The sequence below is a fragment of the Podarcis raffonei genome, chromosome 11 (assembly GCF_027172205.1).
Source record: "Podarcis raffonei isolate rPodRaf1 chromosome 11, rPodRaf1.pri, whole genome shotgun sequence".
Classification (NCBI taxonomy): Eukaryota; Metazoa; Chordata; class Lepidosauria; order Squamata; family Lacertidae; genus Podarcis; species Podarcis raffonei.
The window spans coordinates 27,580,486-27,600,855 of NC_070612.1; the positions used below are offsets into that span (position 1 = coordinate 27,580,486).

Genomic DNA, 20,370 nt, shown 5'->3' on the forward strand with positions numbered 1-20,370 from the left:
TGGGAGTTTGGAGTCCAATCCCTCCCCAATCCCTGCACAAAAGGGAGCAAAGCTATTTAGTTCACTTGAAAGATACAAACCTAAAGATATGGTGTGTGCTTTAAACCCTCACAGAAAACAATGACAGTCTGGAGGCACCTAAAGTGATGAGGAAATGCACTAAAAAGTGGGGGGGGGGATAATAGGTTAATAAGAGGGTGTGTAACCACCGCACAAGGCAAACTAGGGTGAAATCGGGATAAATGTTCGTTGTCGAATCACCTCTCTGCTGACAAGTCTGAATGAATGCTGAGTATAGCCTGGGAATCACCTAAGGTTGCTTTGTGCAAGCGAATCAGGGTGCTCAGTAAATCAGGATGAATGCTCAATAAATGCAGTCTGGAGAAGCCTCAGGAGGCGGGTGCTCCATTGAACTCGTTGCTCTATTGAACTCATCAGGACTTACTTCTGAGTAAATGTGTGTCGTGTGCCCACATTTATTTGAGAATGAAGCCCGACTGAACATTGGGGAAGGGCAACAGCTCATGGAGAGGCGTTGCATGAAAAAGATCCCAGCAGGTGGATCAGATACCCCGGCGGCAAAGGGAAAGGCCGTTTCCTGACGCAGATCCTAGAAAGCCACAGCTGCCAGCCAGAGAAGATAAAATACTGGGCTAGACCGACAAAGAGCCTGGCCAGCATAACGCGGCTTCCGGGACTTCTATAAACTCGGTGGCAGTGGCGCGCTTACTTCCGAGTACAGGTATAGGGGAACCTCAAAGCCGCCAGGTGCTTTGCTGAACTACCAATCCCATCATGCCTGGCCGTGCTTGCTGGGGCTGATGGGAATTGTAGTTCAGCAACTACATCCGGCGGCCAAAGCTTCGACATACCTGTGCTAGAAAACCGGGCCGTTTGGAGAAACACCGCCGACTTTCGGCCGATAGGCGGCGCTGCACCGCACTCTTTAGAGACTCTATGAGCCCTGGTTGGGCGAATCCATTTGGGAGGGGAGGGGGAGAGTTGTCGTTAAAGGCATCGCGCGTTTCCTCATCCATTCCCCCCCCCCCAAGGACCCGGCGCTCTCCCGATCGGCAGTTCCGGCGTCAAGTGAGGACGTGGCTCTGCCGTTTACCAGCCTCTTCCTGTTCCGCTGCGGGCCCAGGCCTGCCCGCGGGCCTTGCCTGTTGGCGGAGCCGGCCCTCAGCCCGCGGAGGATGAGGCAGCCCCGCGCGGGGAGCGAAGGCGGCGGCGGCGGCTGAGGCGGTCTGGCCCGAGAGCCGGCGATGGAGGAGAAATGCGGCGGCGGCGAGGTCCTGCCCGGAGGCGGGCGGCTGGGGCCCGTGGATGTTCCCAGCGCCCGGTAACGGCCTGCGCCGGGGATGGAGCGGGCGGAGGGGCTCCCGCCTGAGGCAGGGCCTGGGGGGCTCGCGGGGGGGGCGCTTCTTGCCGCAGATCTGCGCCCCCAAACACACCCCGACGGGCGCGCCTAGGGGGCGCGGAGGGAGACGGCCAAGGGGCGGAGCATCCCGGCTTGAATCCCCGGCGCCTCCAGGTAGGGTCGAGAGGGCCCTCATCCTGGGCAGCCGCTGCCAGTCAGGGCAGACCATGCTGAGCTAAGATGGACCTCTCGGGAGCCGGGCATTGTCTTGAGCTATGCCTGGCCATCCAGATTAGGGATCATAGCTGTCAAGGTTTCCCTTTTTTTAAGGGAAATTCCCTTATTCCGAATAGGATTCCTCGCAAGAAAAGGGCAAAGTTGATCTCTATGTTAGGGATGCCAGGTTGAAGTAGCACAGGACTTCCTATAACGGGTCAGCAAGTTTTTTCAGCCGGGGGGCCAGACTATATTTTGAAGAGGGGAAAAATGAACGAATTCCTGTGCCCCACAAATAACCCAGAGATGCATTTTAAATAAAAGCACACATTCTACTCATGTAAAAACATGCTGAATCCTGGACTGTCCGTGGGCCGGTTTGAGAAGGTGATTGGGCTGCATCCGGCCCCTGCGCCTTAGGTTGCCTACCCCTGTCCTATACTGTTGAATAAGTGCTCAAGGGCTCCTATTGTTATCAGAAGGAGAACAGTCACTTTGACCCACTCAAACAATGAAGAATCTTGTGCTCTCTTTGAAGGCTTGCCAGCTTCTTAGGGCATAGGCTTTGGTGGGTTAGAGTCCACGCCATCCGATGTAGTGCCTAATGGTAAATTGGGTTCTGCAAGTTTGTGCCCAAAGAAACCTGTTGTGTCACGAGACTTGGTGTTTTTGCTGAAGGAAATGAACAAAGCTGCCCTTCTTTGGGATTTAAAACTTAGATAGTTACATGGAATTGGGGAAACTCGGGAGATATGGTTAGATTTTTCCTCCTGTGTCCAATATTTTGACATGTCAAGCTGCATCTCCCAGATTGCCTCTGTGGTAAAGATATAGGAGCCACACACGTCTCTTTTTTTGCATCTGGCTGGCTTAGTGACAGGTCCAAACCCAGAATGTGATCCTTTATCTAAACCTTGTGTTTAATAGGAAAAATCCCACATTGGACAGCTTCTGAGATTTTCCATTCTGTGTAGCTAGTTCTCCATTCTGTGCAACTCCCAGGAGCCATTTAACACATTGTCCAACTCCTACAAAGAAGTAACATGATTTCTGCAGGTAGATTGCAATATATAATTTTCCTGCTGGTATGTATATCGCACACAGCAGTATGTGCACAGCAAAGTGCATGTAGGTAGGATAGTCATCTGTGATGACTTGCAAGTGGGGATCATGTACAAGTTTGGTAGCTTGTGAAGCAGCATGAAAGCTTCACAATCTCTGGATCTAGCTTCCCTATATAGGTTTCATCTGTTTAGTTCAGTTGCACAGGTGGCTGTTGGATAACTAGGCTCACTTGTTTGCTAAGGTTATCTTTTAGTAGACCAACCATGTTAAGTAAGCAGTATTTTGAGTTGCATAGAAGCATGCTTCTGCTTGTTCCATTCACACATTCCCAGACCCAGAGTTCAAGTTCTATGGCGCATGCAATGACTGGCAGGCTGGTTGCAGTGCCTCCTATCACAGAAGTCATCTTGTTCTTTTAAATATTGGAGCACAGAAATCCATAGTGATACATGTATAGCGTTTTGTGCTTCAAGCATATAACTGCATACATTTTGACACATCAACACTACAGCATTTGATAAACAATGTTGAGCTGAAATTTGCCCCAGGTGGACATAATCTATCTATTTCATAGTATTCCAGTATAAGGATGCTTTGAAGAGTAAACAGACACATCCAGGCACCATAGTTTTGTTTTTGTTCAACCTTTTGTTTAGGCACAATTAGACAGTTATCTGCCAGGGGCAAGTGAACATTATGATCAAGAGTAAGTTGTGTTTATTGACATGATGCTCTAAATGTTTGCTTTTTAGAATAATATAAATTGATTATATTTAAATTTTCATATCTAAATGCTTGCCAATATCTCATAGAACTTTTCCCCTTTTTTTCTCCCCAGCCTGACTAAATATATTGTGTTACTGTGCTTAACTAAGTTTTTGAAGGCTTTAGGATTGTTTGAATCTTATGACCTCCTGAAAGTAGTTCACCTTGTACAGTTTATCTTCATAATGAAGCTTGGGTAAGTTGACTTTTGATTACAGCAACTTCTATTGAGATTAATTTTATATCTTTATTAATTTTATAACCTACTTTTTTACTAACCATAGATTTACAGTTGATAATTTATTATTATTTATTGAATTTATATACCGCCCTATATCCGGAGGTATGTAGGTTCAGATGGGATGCCTTGTAGTCACCAAAGCAAATCCCTCTTGTCCTCATTTATTTTCACAGCTAACTAGTTGGTGTTTATCTGCATCAATGTTTTCGCTGAACATAATCGGTATCAAACCACTGTTTAGAACCATGGTCAGAAGCATGTTTATAAGCTGATTTGGACCAAACTAGTGGCTAAGAGCTCATTTTCTGTTTTGTAGGATTAAGATTCCAAATGTACTGATACTTAAAATAAGTATTTTAAAACACATAGCCAGTGTTGGTTTGAACACCTGCCTTCTATAAACTGTAATTTCACTTGATTTAATGGAAATCTCAATTTTTCATAGGTCGGCATTTTTTATGATTTTATTTCAAAAACCATTTTCATCTGGAAAACCTGTCACCAGACATCAGGTGAGTATTATAGATGTGGTTTATATATGTAGCTTGTTCTTCGAAAATGTAAACTTTAAGAACTAAAACTACTTTTCTCCTCATGGGAAACTTCTTGCTGCCCTGGGGCCACGGCCACATGGAAATGAATTAAAGTTGTGCAAGTGCATTAGTGTTCATTTCAGTGGAGCTTGCGTAGTAGTTCCTCAATGGATTTGTTCCCTATTGAACTTTTGAAAGCTGCATCCTATGGGGGAACTTTGTACTTTTATCAGCTTAGGTTTAATCATATTGGCCATTATCATTTCTTGGTATGCACATGGGATAGTGGAGTAGTTCTGCTTATTAAGGTACATTTTGCCAATTTGAAGAAATTTCAGCAGTTCTACAGTGAGCTCATGTCCTTTGTCACTACAGTGGAACCTCTGTTGTCGAAAGTAATTCGTTCTGGAAGACCAACTTCCGAAATGTTCGACAACCAGGTGCAATTGCTGGTCAGCAAATTCATTTTAAAAATTGGAGAAACGCGCCTCAGAAGCCATTAGACTTCCAAGGCTCGTTAAAACGGAAGCATTCACTTCCGGGTTGTTGGCGTTCGGGTTCCAAATTGTTCATTGTTTGGCTTCCAAAGCGTTCAACAACCGAGGTTCCACTGTATCGGATTTAAAAGGCTCCCTATAGCTGTCTGCCCACCTGTCAAATTTGGCTTGTGACTATCCTAATAAAATGTAGCCCACAGAGCAAAAAAGGTTCCCTACCCTTGATATAGTACACAGAATTGTATTATTTGATACTTTATTTTGTGGGGAGTGGAAATACTTGTGCTATGTCAAAAAACTGCTGCTTCCCTGTGGCTGTATTAAATCAATCAAACTGTTCAGGAGATTTGCCATTATGGCTTTTATCTCGACAATGCTCTTGGGAAGCTAAGAAAATATAGTATTGGGGGGGGGGTCTGAACAGTATTTTAAAACTAAAGAATTACCAAGATTGTCAGTTTAAATTTAATTTGGAGACTAGTTCCCTGCATTTCGAATACTTAAAGTGCCTGTGGTTTGAATAATTACATGGACATTAGGTTATATGTGGAAATTTGAAGATCTAGATACCATAGAAGAAAGGGAATCAATTTGTCAAATCTTATTGCAGTAGCTAATGGTACCCATCTGCCATGTTACAGGCTGAAGTTGATATTGTCGTCATGAGTGCTGGGTTGCATAAAGCCCTACTTTTTTGTTTAGTTAAAGACTCCAAATAATAGCTCTCCAAGCAAGTGGCTTTTAGGACAAATTAACACACATCTTTGGGTTAAACAGTGTGAGGATTTTCCCATAGAAGCCTTAGTTGAGATTGCTAAAAAACTATGGATCTGCTCTACTCTGTGTTGAAAGCATCCCACTCAACTGCTTGTCATAGATTGACTAGGAATTTCTGAATGAACTAGATGGAAGACAATGCTTGATTCCTCCCATGTCAGCTCACTGCATTGCTATGCTGGATGTGAAGAGCAACACTTTACCTCCTTAACCACATGCATAGAAGCTAAGCAGCCTGCTTGGGAAGGAATGAAGCATTCAGTGCTCCTCTGACATCCCAGAGTCCATGTCTGCTAGTTGCACAGGAGATGAGTTTCCTCTTACATGCCCAGCATCAAGGAGATTGGTGGCAGCTGAGTGGACAGCCTGCTTTCTTTCTTTCTTTCTTTGCTAGGCATGCAGCAGGTAAATAAGCTCATCCAGCATAGAAATATGGTGTGGTGGCTGAGGGAAAGAGCCCCCAGTCTGCTGAGTTTCTGTGCTGGACATTCATGGGATGAAGCCCTTTCTTGTGCACCCAGCAAAGAAATCAAGTGGGTTGGCAGAGCAGGTGAGAAGTAGTCATTTCTAGCCTGCAGAATAGAGTTATAGTGGTACCTCAGGTTAAGTACTTAATTCATTCCGGAGGTCCGTTCTTAACCTGAAACTGTTCTTAACCTGAAGCACCACTTTAGCTAATGGAGCCTCCTGCTGCTGCCGCGCCACCGGAGCACGATTTCTGTTCTCATCCTGAAGCAAAGTTCTTAACCCGAGGTACTATTTCTAGGTTAGTCGCGTCTGTAACCTGAAGCGTATGTAACCTGAGGTACCACTGTATGGTAATGATGCTTAGGTTGTTAATTTGACCTCATTTGAATTGTATATCCCAAGTAAAATCAGCAATTGAAATGTTAACTGGTAATGGTTATTTTTAATGATTGGGATTATGTTTTCTCTTACAGTGGATCAAAATAGTTAAACATGCCATCGTTGGCTGTGTAATTTCCCTCTTGTGGTTTTTTGGCCTCACCCTATGTGGACCTTTAAGGTAAATATATTCTTGTCATGGCACTTACTGTAGATATCTAAAATGACAACTTGTTTATTCACATAAAGAAGGGGTACAGAACTGGATCAGGCTAGCAGTCCAGATCCTTACCTTTTCCACCCCCTGCAGACCACCCCACCTGTCACCTGACATTTTGATATCAGTAACCCATTTTCACCTCTGTGGATTGAAATTAACTTCTGCGGGCACAAGTCCTGACAATTGGGCCTCAACAATCAGCTGGCTGTCGTAGCTTCAAAGCACCTCTTCCCAAATGTAGAAATCATAGAAATTTCAGAATAATTAGGTTTCCATGGAGACCACAATGATGTTCTTGAGACTGGCCTTGTATGATGGTGGTTTGTATGATGCTTGGCAAGCCTATATTCAGATATTGTTGTAACCGTTTGGTTAGTAGGAATCCAGGAAGTCATTCAGATGATTATAGCAATAAGAAACCACACAAAGCTCACATAGCTTCATAGTGACTATGAAGTTAAAATTATTTCTATTTACTGTTTGTCATAAATGAGATTTGTATCTCTTGTTTTGCAGAACTCTGTTGCTTTTTGAGCACAGCGATATTGTTGTCATTTCACTGCTCAGCGTACTGTTCACAAGTTCAGGAGGAGGACCAGCAAAGGTTAGCCATTTATTTTGTGAAAATATCCCACATGTTTTGGAATATAAAAGAAGTGACCATAGCATTTGTCTAAAATTCATAAGAATATTTACCTAACTGTAATTTTAAAATACTCCTTCATGGAGTGTTTACAGTCTTGGTGGAAAAACCTTTTAAGACTATAATTAAGATTTATTATACCAGGAAGTATTCTAATGAAGGTCAAAGAAATTCAAAGCACAGTATATTGTATTCAGCTTATCAAGATAACCTACATCAAGGCAGATTTAATTCCCCCTGTTCCCTGCCTCCCCCCCAATCCAGAGGTATATTGAATTAAATTTTATTGAAAGTTCTTGGCATATTTCTGCTTTCCTGCTTTCCTGATCAGCTTTCCTATTGCTATTTTTTTTGTTTTTCAGACAAGAGGTGTGGCCTTTTTCATTATTGCTGTGATCTGTCTTTTGCTTTTTGATAATGATGACCTCATGGCTAAAATTGCAGAACATCGTATCCTTTCTGACCGTGTGTAAGGGATAAAATTATGGTCCCAACTACCCAATTTAATTTAGACACTGATTGCTGCTAATGAAAAAATACTTTCTGGCATAATTTTGTGACTGTACTGCAAAATACCAGTTTTCTCTTTAGTGCAGTTTAAATTCCTGTGTATTGTTTCTAACTCTTAAGGGAGTATTTTCAAGAGAAGTATCTTCTGTGAAATGTGTACCATTCAATTTAGGTCACATGAATTCTTAACCTCCTATGCTTCCCTTCCTATAGTTATTAAGCTTTGTTTAATTTATTCAAGGAAGCAATTCACAAAGATGGGAGTGCTTTTCATACTTGTCTGCTCATATCTGTCTATGACTGAAAGATAGGGGTAGGACTCCATTGCGGAATTTTCCTGACCTTTACTTTCTTTAGCGGAAGGACACCATGACAGTGCTCTGACACACTTACTTTACACAATCATCGCTTTCTTAGGAGTTGCCGATCATAAGGTAAATGCTGCTCATATGATGAACTGTTGAAAAAGTGCAAAAAGTACAGAATGTTAGGAGCCTGAATGGCTTGCTCATGGCAATAGTGCAGTTCTTAAATGTCTTCCAGTTCTGTTGCATTGCTTTGTTGATTCGCTGCAGCAGCAGTTTTCAGATACGTGCAACAGGTGTGCGTGTTTTATTTGTCGTTTAAAATGTCATTTTAGTAACGGCATTCTGATCTTACTTGAGAACAATAACCATTTAAAAATAAGTAAATAATTAAAATACACCATCAAGTTTGCAGTACGATAACATAACATACTGGTGTGATTGTAGCTGCTGCTAATGCTCAGCACTTCATAAGCTGCCTGTTCTTCATCCTCAGTCTTTCTCCATGCACAGTTTATTTCAATCAAAATTCTGTCCATTGATAAAAGGTTGTGGAGTTCCTAGAACCTTAGCATGCAGATATAAAGGCATCTTGCAATTCCCATTCCACTATTGAAATACTTACTGGGATCTAACCTTGGAGTCCATCTTGCACATTAAAATTGGTGCCCTAGAGTCAGAAAAAATAAATAGGAATGAGTTGCTGAATTTTGTTACTTTTAAACTTTTGCAGAACAATCTTGCTAATGTAGAGAAAATGAAACACAAGGTAGCAATCAAATAGGTCCTGTTATAGACAATCACACACATTTTTAATTTAGCTGTCTCCAGTTTGCAGTAATTAACTATGTTTGTTTATCATAATAGACTAGAATTTTTATTTAGGAAATATAAGCATGGATGCCATTGCAACAGTATAAGGATTAATTTTATTAACTATGTTCCAGTATTGGAAGCTGCCAGTAATGTATGTGCCTGTTGAGAGACTAAGAATCCCCCATGCATAGAATTTCTGTGAACCAAATAAGGTGGCAGGGGGGGGGAGTAATGTTTTCTGGGCCTGTCACAAATAGTATTTAAAATAGATTTACAATATTCGATTCTTAAGTATACTGATATTACTCTCCCTTCCTTTGCAGGGTGGAGTAATTTTGCTAGTGTTAGCATTATGCTGTAAAGTTGGTTTTCACACAGCTTCCCGAAAGCTCTCAGTAGATATTGGTGGAGCCAAACGCCTTCAAGCGCTGTCTCATCTTGTTTCAGTCCTCCTTTTGAGTCCCTGGGTGATTGTGTTATCTCTGACAACAGAGGTAAGTGGCCTAACCGCTGACAAATGGCTTTTTGGCAACTAAATTTATAACCACAACTACTGTGAATGCAAACTTGTTTTTGCTGCTGGTATTGAATGTTTGCATCTTTTTATTGCAGAGTAAAGTAGAATCCTGGTCTTCTCTCATCATGCCCTTCATCACAGTTATCTTTTTTGTCGTGGTTTTGGACTTCTATGTAGAATCTGTGTGTTCCATCAAGATAGAAGTCTCAAAGTGTGCTCGCTACGGATCCTTTCTCATTTTCATTAGCGCTCTACTTCTTGGCAACTTTTGGACACATCCAATAACAGACCAGCTTCGAGCTATCAACAGACCAACACATCAGGAAACCACAGAGCATGTTATTTCTGGAGGAGTGGTAGTCAGTACCATTTTCTTCATTTTGTGTACGTATTAGTAACTTCAGAAGAATGGTGGCATGTGCTTAGGACTGTTTCATACTTGGATAGAAAGAAATTCAACACGCCTTGTTAGCACAGAATGTGTGGTCTTAGCTTTCATTTGCATTATGATCTTAAGGGACAACTTATTTGATCCCTCACAATTGTAGTGATACATTGGGAAATTGTTCCTCTGTTTCTTCTATATAGTTTGTATGTAGACAGTTCTAAATTGATCATTGGCTTTTGCACTTGTACAAGTGTTTTAAAATTGAACTAGGTCTGTGGGTTGTCACTTCTCTCTTACTTAACTGCTTGTGGAAACATTGATCAGCTTCTAAAAGGTACAGCCTTTCCATGAAAGTTTAAGGTAATAACCCCTGGCTTTACTTCTAGAGTTAGCTTTTTGTCTGTATTCCCTGAGCCACCCCCTTTGGAAATTTCAGCTTTGGTTAATATGACCATAGGACTGAGGCTGCATCAAATCCAAATTAGGGGTCAGTTCATTTGGTCTTCACACCTGAGACTTTTCTCCCCCAACAAACAGGATGAATAAGCAATAGTTTTGCAAAAATTTCTGCATTAAACACGCAAAGTATCATGGACCTTGAATTCTCTTGCCACGTTCTGAGTGATTAGCGGGTACATAAAATGTTCCCGTTCTTGTTTGTAGTTAAAATGCTTATGGGTTGTATACAATGAAGTTATACTTGGGAGTAAGTCCCATTGAAATCAATGAACCAAAGTTAGTCATATTCATTCCAATGGGTCTTCCTTGAGTAGGACTAACATTGGGTACAACCCTGCGTTACAGGACTGTTACAAAACGTAAACAAACATATGCTTTCTCTTCAGCTGCCAATATTCTCTCCTCCCCAACACGAAGAGGACAGAAAGGCACTCTTATAGGTTATTCTCCTGAGGGAATACCTTTGTACAATTTTATGGGGGATGCCTTGCAACACAGCTCTCAGTCCTTACCTCGATTTATTAAAGAATCGCTGAAACAAATTCTTGAGGAGTCTGACTCAAGGCAGATCTTCTATTTTCTGTGCCTAAATCTGGTAAGTTGGTTGTTTTTTTAATCCCTTTGAGGAAATTATTTCTGGTTTTGGTGAAGTGGGGGCAAACTTAGGTTTTAAGACCAGATATGCAATGTCTAATGTAGAACGAAATGGAATGGACTCCCTTGGAAGGAGGTGGGCTCTCCTTCATTGGAAGTTTTTAAGCAGAGATTGTGTGGCCAACTGGCATGGATGCTTTAGTTCAGAGGTCGTCAAACTAAGGCTCATGGGCCAGATACGGCCGACCGGGCTCGTTAATCTGGCCTGCGAACCTTGCAGACCCTGCCGCCCACTCAGTCAGTCATCGCTCTAAACAGGCGCGGCGCAGAGGCCTTGCCATGCGGAGACTGACTTCTGTGGCACAGCTTCTGATTGGCTGCGGGAAGCTCCTGCAGCCAATCAGAAGCCACGGACACCTCTGGGCACCACCCCTTCCTTCCCGCTGAGGCGGCCAAGCGGGAGGAAGCAGCGGCAGCGCAGAGGCTGCCCAAGCCAACGGCATCTGGGTACTGCCCCTTCCTTCCTTTAAGGTGGCCAAGCGGGAAGAAGCGGCCAAGCAGGAAGGAAGCGGCAGTGGTGTGAAGGCTTCCGCCACCCAGGCCAGCGGCATGGGCTCTGTGCCCCACCAAGACAGCGGACACTGACGCTGCCGAAGACGAGGCAGCGTCGGCGGCTGTGGCATGAGTGACATGGGGGGGGCCTTTTGGGAGGGGGGTGCTTTTGGGAGGCGGTGGGTCCGGCCCCCCACAAGGTTTGAGGGACAGTGGACCGGCCCCCTCCTGAAAAAGTTTGCTGACTCCTGCTTTGGTTGATATTCCTTCATTTCAAGGGGAAGTGTGGAAGTGTCTGATTTCTGCATGCTTCCTTCTGCAAATGGCTGGCATCTTGACCCTGCCCTGGCTGTTCTCCAAGCCACTACTTTATCACTAGCCCTATTAAGGCATCTTTGTTCCCTTCGTAAACTTTTAATTTGTTGCATACACTATTACTTTCAGTAACGAAAGAAACTTCAATAGATCATTAACTGGAACAATAGCTCCATCGTGCTGATAACACCAAGGTCGTAGGTTTGAAACCCCACCCCCACATCGCCAAGGTGGGAAACTGCATATTCCTGCATTGCAGGGGGCTGGACTAGAACTAGATGATCCTCAGGGTCTCTTCCAGCACTACAGTTCTGCGATTCTACTATTTTCAAAATTCATTTCTAAGTTATTCCAAAATGTTGATAACATTCTTTCATACAAGGTAAAGGAAAATAAAGCATTTTCCCATATCCTTGTTTTAACAGAAGCAGACATTTTAAGACTGCAATTTTCTACCTCATATTGTTACACTGAGTAGTGTGTGATTTGATTTCCTCATTATATGTGAGCCCCTCTCCTCAGACTGGAGTTGCAAAAAGGGGAGTTTCAAAATATGTCAGGCACATGCTTTTTCAATGAGTAGTTTTATGTATCATTTTCATAATGAAATCTCTGTTATTCACTTTTGTTCTAGGCTTTTACTTTTGTGGAATTATTTTATGGTGTGTGGACCAACAGCCTAGGTTTAATCTCAGATGGATTTCACATGCTTTTTGACTGTTCAGCTTTAGTTATGGGTCTGTTTGCAGCACTGATGACTAGATGGAAAGCAACTCGCATATTCTCCTATGGGTATGTATGTTGAACTACTGTATTTTTTGCTCTATAGGACACACCAGACCATAAGAGGAGGAGAACGGGGGGGGGATTCTCCCCCTCTCTGCTCAGCGCCCCTTCAGCGAAGCGGCAGGAGAAACGGAGCCCCTTCCATTTCTCCTCCCGCTTCGCTGAAGGGGCGCTGCGCAGAGAGGGAAAACTGTGCAGCGCCTCTCCAGCAAAGCGAAGCCTGGAGAGCAAGAGGGATCGGTGTGCACCAACCCCTCTCGCTCTCCAGGCTTCAGACGGCTATCCACAAGCCTTCGGAGCACAGCGGGAACTCCTGCTGCACTCTGAAGGCTTGTGGCTAGCCGCCTGAAGCTCCAAGAGTGCAGCCTTTGAAACCTCCACAGAGCAACACTCCGTCTCGCCGTTCTTGCGTCGGGGACAGCCTTCGAAGCCTCCGCAGGGCAGCGGAGTGCCTTCACCCCACTGCCCTGCGGAGGCTTTGCGCAGCTAACCCCAAGCTAGAACAGTGAGACAGAGCGCTTCACAGTGCTCCGTCTCCCTGTTCTGGCTTTGGGCTTAGCCGCGCAGTCTTCATTCGCACACACATTTCCCCTTAATAGGACGCACCTATTTCCCCTTCATAGGACGCACACACATTTCCCCTTAATTTTTGGAGGGGAAAGAGTGCGTCCTATAGAGCGAAAAATACAGTAATCATAAAGACCTATTAATACTAGCTGAAATAGCACGAGATGTAGAAAGACTGTAGCTCCGTGACAGAGCAAGTGCTTTTTATGTAAAAGGTCCCAGGTTCAGTCGGTGACTTGCCCAGGTAGGGTTGGGAAAGGTGGTTGTCTGAAACCCTAGAAAAATGTTGCAGGTTAGTGTAGACAATTCTGAGCTACGTGGCTCAATGGACAGGCTTGGTATAAGATAGCTTCCAATATTAATGAAGGTTTGTGGGGGAATATGTTGGGGAAATGAGCTTTCCAGGTTAAACTACCCCAGTCACATATTAGAGTCTAATCAAACACTTCTCACAACAAGGCAATTATTTGGCTACTGTGGAATTGATTTTATATACTTTGTATTTATTTATTTTCCATTCCAAAGTTTTGAGGGGGAAATGTCAAATGGAGTAAACATAAAAATATTCCCGTTTAACCATCCCTTTTATCCCAGAAAATCAGAACTGCTTAGTATTACTTCCTGAAGAGTCTTGTCTCTCTTTCTCATACATATCTTTCTGAGAAACATAGCAGCCTGACAAAAAAATGTCACTTTCATGTTACACATTAGCAATTTGTGTAATAGAGTAAGCCTGGAAGTCAAGCAAAGTCATATACATCAGACTAATTGACTTCATTGGTTGAATAATCACGGGTTTTCTGGCAAAATAGTTCAGGGTTTAGCATAATTCAATTATTAGACTACTTTGGAATTGTTTTTATATGTCTTTTATTCTTTTTTTCCATTCCAAATGATTTTTTATTCCTCACTTTCTTAATTCCAGGTTTGGCCGTGTAGAAATTCTCTCTGGGTTTATTAATGGCCTTTTTCTCATGGTAATAGCTTTCTTTGTCTTCATCGAGTCTGTGGCCAGGCTAGTTGATCCTCCAGACATTGATACCAATATGCTGACTGTGAGTTTATAACCTTATTTTCTGTTAATACTTGATTTATTGCTGTTAAAAATTCTGATCTGTATGGTAGAAACAAAAAAAGTTTTAATCCCTCAAACATTGCTCTGGTGCACCGGCTCTGTTCATTTCACAGTTGTTTCCATAAGATTGCAATGCATACGAGAGGCAATAAATTATACTTGGCTAGAAATTCTTACCCTTAACAGTCATAACGCTTTTCCTCCAGGGCAAAGGCTATAGCCACTGTTTAGGAAGATGCTCTCATCTTCACTTTTCCTGCTAAAGTACAAATAGGTCCTTGTTTTCTGAAAAAGGTCTTAATATTGTACATGCTTGCAACTGTTCAGTTACATGGAGTCAGCACAGATGTAATGCTTCTGAACTGGGCCACATAATTCCACCCTCTTATTCCTATTTATTTATCTCTCTTCTCCCCCCCCCCCCCGGCTTCCCATCTCTCCCCCTAAGCCAGGGTAGAGAACCTGTGGTCCTCCAGATGTTGTTGTATTGTAACTCCCATCACCCCTGACCATTGGCAATGCTGGCTGGAGCTGATGGGAATTTGAATCCAGCATCTGGAAGGCCACCCCTGCTTTATACTGTATGTGTTTGTCGTCGTCCCCGCTTGGCACAGTTAAAAGGAGTAAACAGTTTAAAGATTCTCTGTCTCTCCCTCATGCAGCCTGTCTCTGTTGGAGGATTGATAGTAAACCTTGTTGGTATCTGTGCCTTTAGCCACGCCCACTCCCATGGGCCTTCTCGGGGAGGATGCCATGCACACGACCACAGCCATTCCCACCATGGACACGGCCATAGCCACAGCCATTCCCATAGTGACCATGGGCACAGTCATAATCACGGACACTCGCATGGGGCACTGGGAGGTGGCATGAATGCCAACATGAGAGGTAAGTGGGGGGCAGTAAGGTGGTTGGGTTTTGTTTTGTTTTGCAAATTTATGGGGGGAGGGGGACAGTACTAAAAGGGAAGTTGTAATAAGGTGGTTTGGTTTTTTAAGATTTCATAATAGAATGGTCAATTTAAAGGATCCAATACGATGATAGGAGTACTTTGGCATATCAAGCCATGTTGTGCTTTTCCAATGCGTGCTCACTGTTAATGTCTGTTTAACTGCCGAATTATGTATTAATGATCTGGGAAATTTTTGTTTGTTTGTTTCAGGAGTATTTCTGCATGTCTTGGCAGACACCCTTGGCAGTGTTGGTGTGATCATATCAACAATACTCATTCAGCAGTTTGGCTGGTTGATAGCCGATCCCCTTTGCTCCCTCTTTATTGCTACGTTGATTTTTCTCAGTGTGATCCCACTCATAAAAGATGCCTGTCAGGTACTCTTGTTGAGGCTGCCACTAGAGCATGAGAAAGATCTGCACATGGCTTTGGAAAAGGTTAGAATTTACTGCCCCTTGGGGGTTTTTTCTTCACATTCGCTCATGTGTCATGAAATTTAGAATTTCTGCAATGAGTACTTCTCATTGTCAACCACATAACATCCTTTTGGAAAGGGCCTTGTTTTTAGGTTTGTTCACTTTGAATTGGCAACCTTTGCAAAACTACAGAGTTCAGGTTACTTTCTCCCCCCCCCCCCAAAAAAGTACAGTTTATTCTACCATTTCTGTCCGAAGCTGCTACTCGGACTAAGAATCTTTGTGAAAAAATTATATTGCATTAAAGGGAAAAAAATAAACATTTAAAACAACTATATAAACAATCAATTTTAAATCCACATTCTGGGATTACTTGAATCCCCCGACTTCCCTCCACTCCTTCCCCTGGTTCCTTTGTATTATTTTCATTTATGCATGTCTATAAAATCTTTATCTCTAATTACCTCCAAGTTTTCACATTGTATATAACATTACAAGTGTTTTTTAAAATCCTGCTAATGTATTAACTTGCAGGCTAAGACTCTTCTAGGGCTTTCAGATGCACTGAGAATAGTGTGCAATTTAAAGAGTATATAATTTAAAGCATTACACTATCTTTGAAATAAGGCTTGCATTCACAAATATGCGCTGATACTTTAATACAATGATTCTTTATTATATAACTCTGTGATTTAGTGAAAACCAGGTACCGAGATAGCAGTAACATCAAACAGTCAAAAAAATACTATTACAAGTTCTGCATATGTATAGAAATGTTTTTTGGGTTTTTTTACAGATCCAGAAAATTGATGGTGTCATATCCTATAGGGATCCTCATTTTTGGTGTCATTCTGCTAATGTTGTGGCAGGCACTATACATGTGCAAGTAATGTCAGAAGTGATGGAGCAGAGAATTATACAGCAGGTAACTTCGTGTGTTCGCACTTCGCCTACCAAGGCCCACAGAACTAGTTCATTCTATCAGATTTCTCCACACAGTTGTGTATGTGGGCACTTGGCAGTGTAAACTAGATGGTATATTATAAGCTGACAGCCACCTCTGTAATAGTGACTGCTGGATACTACTCATGGTGCTTTGTAGATTTTTCTGCTCTTACACTTTCTGTGAGATTCCATATTCAGCTGGGCAGGTGTTTTGGCAAACTGGGGCCTCATTTCTTCACCATCTCTGCAGCATGTTCCAGCAGCAAAGGTGTGAAGTGGTGCTTTTCCACCCGCTTCTGGTTGTTTATTAATTTAAACAGTTTGTACACCTCTTAAAGCAACAGTTTCTGCATTGTTTGCAGTAAGGTTACAGAAATAAAATCAGATGTCAAAGAGATAAACAACTACCTGACATTTAGAAGACATCTGAAGGCAGCCCTGTTCAGGGAAGTTTTTAATGTGTGACATTTTAATGTATTTTTAATCTTTGTTGGAAGCCGCCCAGAGTGGCTGGGGAAACCCAGCCAGATGGGCGGGGTACAAATAAAAATTATTATCATTATTATTATTATGCTTGCTGAATTTTGGGTTTTGTTGTTGTTGTTTTTTTAAAAAAGCATATTCACCAAGTGCCTGAACATCCAACAGGGTGGAGGCACCTCAGCTGGGAGTTCTGCACAATACTGAATGCATAGCTCCTGGTGGATGCACTCCATGTGTCTAAGCAATGGGGGACCGTTAACAGTGACTGCCCTGAGGACCTCAGTGCTTGGGCTGGTGTGCCAACTACAGCCATTTTTGGACATGGGTCACTTGGCCATGGAGATTCTTGCATTCATGACTCCAAGACATAGCGCGATATGCACTGTGTGTCTGGAAGCCCCAGCTACCGCAAAATGCAGCAACTAACTATTGGTGGGAAAATCTTACTGCATCCTTGTCTTTGCCAGGCTGTATTAGTCTCTGGGGCGGACACTTTTTTAGAAGCATCGCAACACATGCATATTTTGAATGGCCTGGGATTTCAATAAATGGTGGGGAAATTTAAAACAAACTTCAGTTTTTGTTCTGTATACTTCAGAAGAAGTTGCAGTAAGAGCACACCAAGCCTCCAAGACAGACAAACTATAAATAGACCCATGTCTGGGGTGGAATAGTGTGTTCTAGTCCTCATCCCTGCGTCTTCTATGCTTATCATTGCATAACTGCAAAAGATACTTTCCATCATAGTTTGTAGACCTGGTCCTGCACCATGCTCTCTCCAGTATCCATTTTTTCTCTTTTGTTGTGCTTGGAAAGAATAGATTCTAGGTAGTCATTTGATCTCAATAGGACTCGCATGCAATCTTATTGGTTCATGCAACTCTTTGTGGAGGATAGGATGTAAATCTCAAATGCAAAGTGATACCACTTCTCCTTTGTGCAGCAAGATTGTCTTGCTTAGAGCTCCAAAGAAACATTTGCTGAAGGTGTGATGCTCGTATTTTTATTCTGTTCAGGTTTCAGCAATTCTTAAGGATGCTGGAGTTAATAATTTAACTGTCCAAGTGGAAAAAGAAGCCTATTTTCAGCATATGTCTGGCCTCAGTACAGGATTTCAAGATGTCCTTGCGATGACAAAACAAATGGAATCCATGAAATACTACAAAGATGGCACTTACATCATGTAACCGGAAGCTGAATCTGTAGGGTTCACTGTCTGTATTTCATCAGGTGAATTTGCACATAAATGTACAGAAACAAATGCCGTATATATTTGGATTTTTAGAAAATGTTACATACCTTTAAAAATAAGATCAAGGGATTTAAGAAGAGGTGGGATAAGTAGAACATATGCTGTATATGTGGAAATACTGGCAATGTAAAAATACTGTTATTTGGTGTCTATTAAAGAAATTTTGCTATGTGATTGTGGATGAGCACAACTATATTGCACATTTCCCCACAAAAGGAATATCAAGCATTTCTCTACCATCTCAAGGCTAAAGAAAATATTTTTAGGTTGCAACAGAAATAGCCAGACTCCAAAAAATGGCATCTTCAGAATTATTTTGCTGCTGTATGTGTATGTGTATCTACACATTTTAAAATGAGTTTTTCAAAGTTCATTAGATACAAATGAATATGTACAATTTTATATTCCAGTTCTGTATATAATCCTATTTTCTAAGCACAGCTTTGTTAAATAAGGAAAAATAGATTCTACCAATTAAAAATTGTCACTGAGCTGAGCTAATTTTTTAAAGAAGAAAAGTTATTTTAACAATTAGTCAGGGGTATAAAATACATTCTTTGTTCTTGCACTCCTATGTTTCTGTTCAGTGGGAAAGTTGAATAACTAATTGGAAATTTGAACCACTATGTAAAATAAACATTTTATAATTTTTATATATTTCTAGTGACATATTATTGATTACACCTCAAAACTTGATTTATAGGATAGAAAGATGTCCCAGTGATGGGACAATTTAGTTCTGTACTACACTGCTGTGAGTTTCTTCTTAACTGGCCTAGTCTGTAGTTAATTATTTATTGTAAACATGGAGATTGTTCCTGCTTTGTGTCTCCTCTCTAACCAGCAGGAGTAACAAACCACAATCTCTGGCATAGCAATTTAAAAAGCACATGTCCCAATACCAACCATTGGTAGACCATGCTTCTCGTATCCCAGCAGTGTAAGAACTGTCAATTTATTCCTACTCTCTACTCCTGTTCATTAACAATTACTGATAGTTACAGAAAAAATGGGGTTGACTTTTACAGGGATTCAGTGTTCCCTAAAACCGTTATCAGTCAGAGAGGTAGAATCCAGTGAAAGCAAGGAAACCCTTTATTTTCTGTTGCAACAGAGTCCCTCCCCCCCCCCCCCCCGCAAGGAGATGAGGACCAAAGTCTGTAAGCCCCTTTAAAGACTTTCGAAATTGCCCTACCTAGGCAGTCTGGCCATTCTTTTGAGACGCTTTAGTTTTTTGATCCAGGTCCCAGGCATACCCTATTCATATACAAAATATGCCCTCAAGACAGAATATGTAGGATTTGTAAGTGAAAAGAACTTCTCCAAGATAATTCCTTCTGCAGACAAAATCTTTGGGGTCATTAAGAGTCAAGGTGACTTCAGGATTGTTCTCCTGTACTATTTCAGACATGTGGCTTGAATGTGTGTTTACCATGTGCATTTATGAACATTTATTCTATATTTGAGACACTAGAATTTTTATAACAATTCCATAAGAGTATCTCTCTTTACATTCCGAGACTGCTAAACATACACAGGAGACTCTAAATTCATGAGATTGATTGTCACCCCTTATAGTCTGCTGTGTTTCTTTTGCCAAAATTTGTGCTTTTTTATTTCCATTTGGACAAGACTTCCATTTTCTGAAGGAAGCCGCCTTCTAGTAGCTTCCTAGACTTGGCTTGTTTACCACACTGGCATCCTCTTGGCCTTGATCTATGTTGTATATTCTGACTAAATTTATATTATTGTGGTTTTGAAACCCCCAAGTATTCAGGAGAAATTTGGCACTATTGACTTTTATCAGTCTTTTGGGCAAGCTTCCTCTTTGGAAGTGAAATGTGGAACCGTTGGACTTTTTGGGTAATTGCCCACTTCTGTACATGTAGAATTCGATAGTACTGTGCTTGCTGTTCTCAGTTCTTTCAACATCACACCAAATACCAGGAACACCACTTAAAATTACATTCAGTGTTGCTGACCCTCCCCTCACTTCCATGAGCAAACTATTCTAGGGCCTGGTCATTTTGGATATCTACAAAGTTTACCTCTTTGTGATAGGATCACACTTATTTGGTACATGTGAGGGTAACCATTTTCCATCATCACCAGCACACAAGAGTACTCACCCCTCCTGTGCTTTCCACCAGTTAGTATCCAGAAACATACTGACCATGAAGGCAGTAACAATTTTTAAAAATCGGTAGGGGAGAAACCCTAAAACGGGACAGGGACTGAGCATGCTCAGTGGCTATGACATGCTGACTGAGTTCCT

General features: G+C 42.1%; 1 protein-coding gene across 2 annotated transcripts; it reads left to right on the forward strand.

Moving 5' to 3' along the window:
- The first annotated feature begins 1,077 nt into the window (after window positions 1–1,077).
- SLC30A5 (solute carrier family 30 member 5) lies at window positions 1,078–18,748 on the forward strand. 2 transcript variants are annotated; one of them, XM_053407989.1, is made up of 16 exons: window positions 1,078–1,342; window positions 3,480–3,602; window positions 4,093–4,159; window positions 6,396–6,481; window positions 7,037–7,124; window positions 7,526–7,613; window positions 8,031–8,107; window positions 9,118–9,288; window positions 9,407–9,695; window positions 10,545–10,753; window positions 12,254–12,411; window positions 13,898–14,027; window positions 14,710–14,935; window positions 15,210–15,436; window positions 16,212–16,340; window positions 17,860–18,748. In XM_053407989.1, exons 1-16 carry the CDS (start codon window positions 1,266–1,268, stop codon window positions 18,028–18,030), a joined length of 2,316 nt encoding a protein of 771 aa, XP_053263964.1. In that variant the 5' UTR covers window positions 1,078–1,265; the 3' UTR covers window positions 18,031–18,748. The 2 variants fall into 2 exon arrangements, with proteins under 2 accessions (XP_053263964.1, XP_053263965.1); XM_053407990.1 differs by lacking the exon at window positions 1,078–1,342 and adding an exon at window positions 1,911–2,144.
- Window positions 18,749–20,370: the final 1,622 nt, after the last annotated feature.

Coding starts and splice junctions, on each gene's coding strand:
- SLC30A5 (XM_053407989.1), top strand. CDS start 1,266: ATGGAGGAGAAATGCGGCGGCGGCGAGGTCCTGCCCGGAGGCGGGCGG. Junction 1,343..3,479: donor GTGGATGTTCCCAGCGCCCG/GTAACGGCCTGC, acceptor TTTTCTCCCCAG/CCTGACTAAATATATTGTGT. Junction 9,696..10,544: donor TACCATTTTCTTCATTTTGT/GTACGTATTAGT, acceptor CTTTCTCTTCAG/CTGCCAATATTCTCTCCTCC.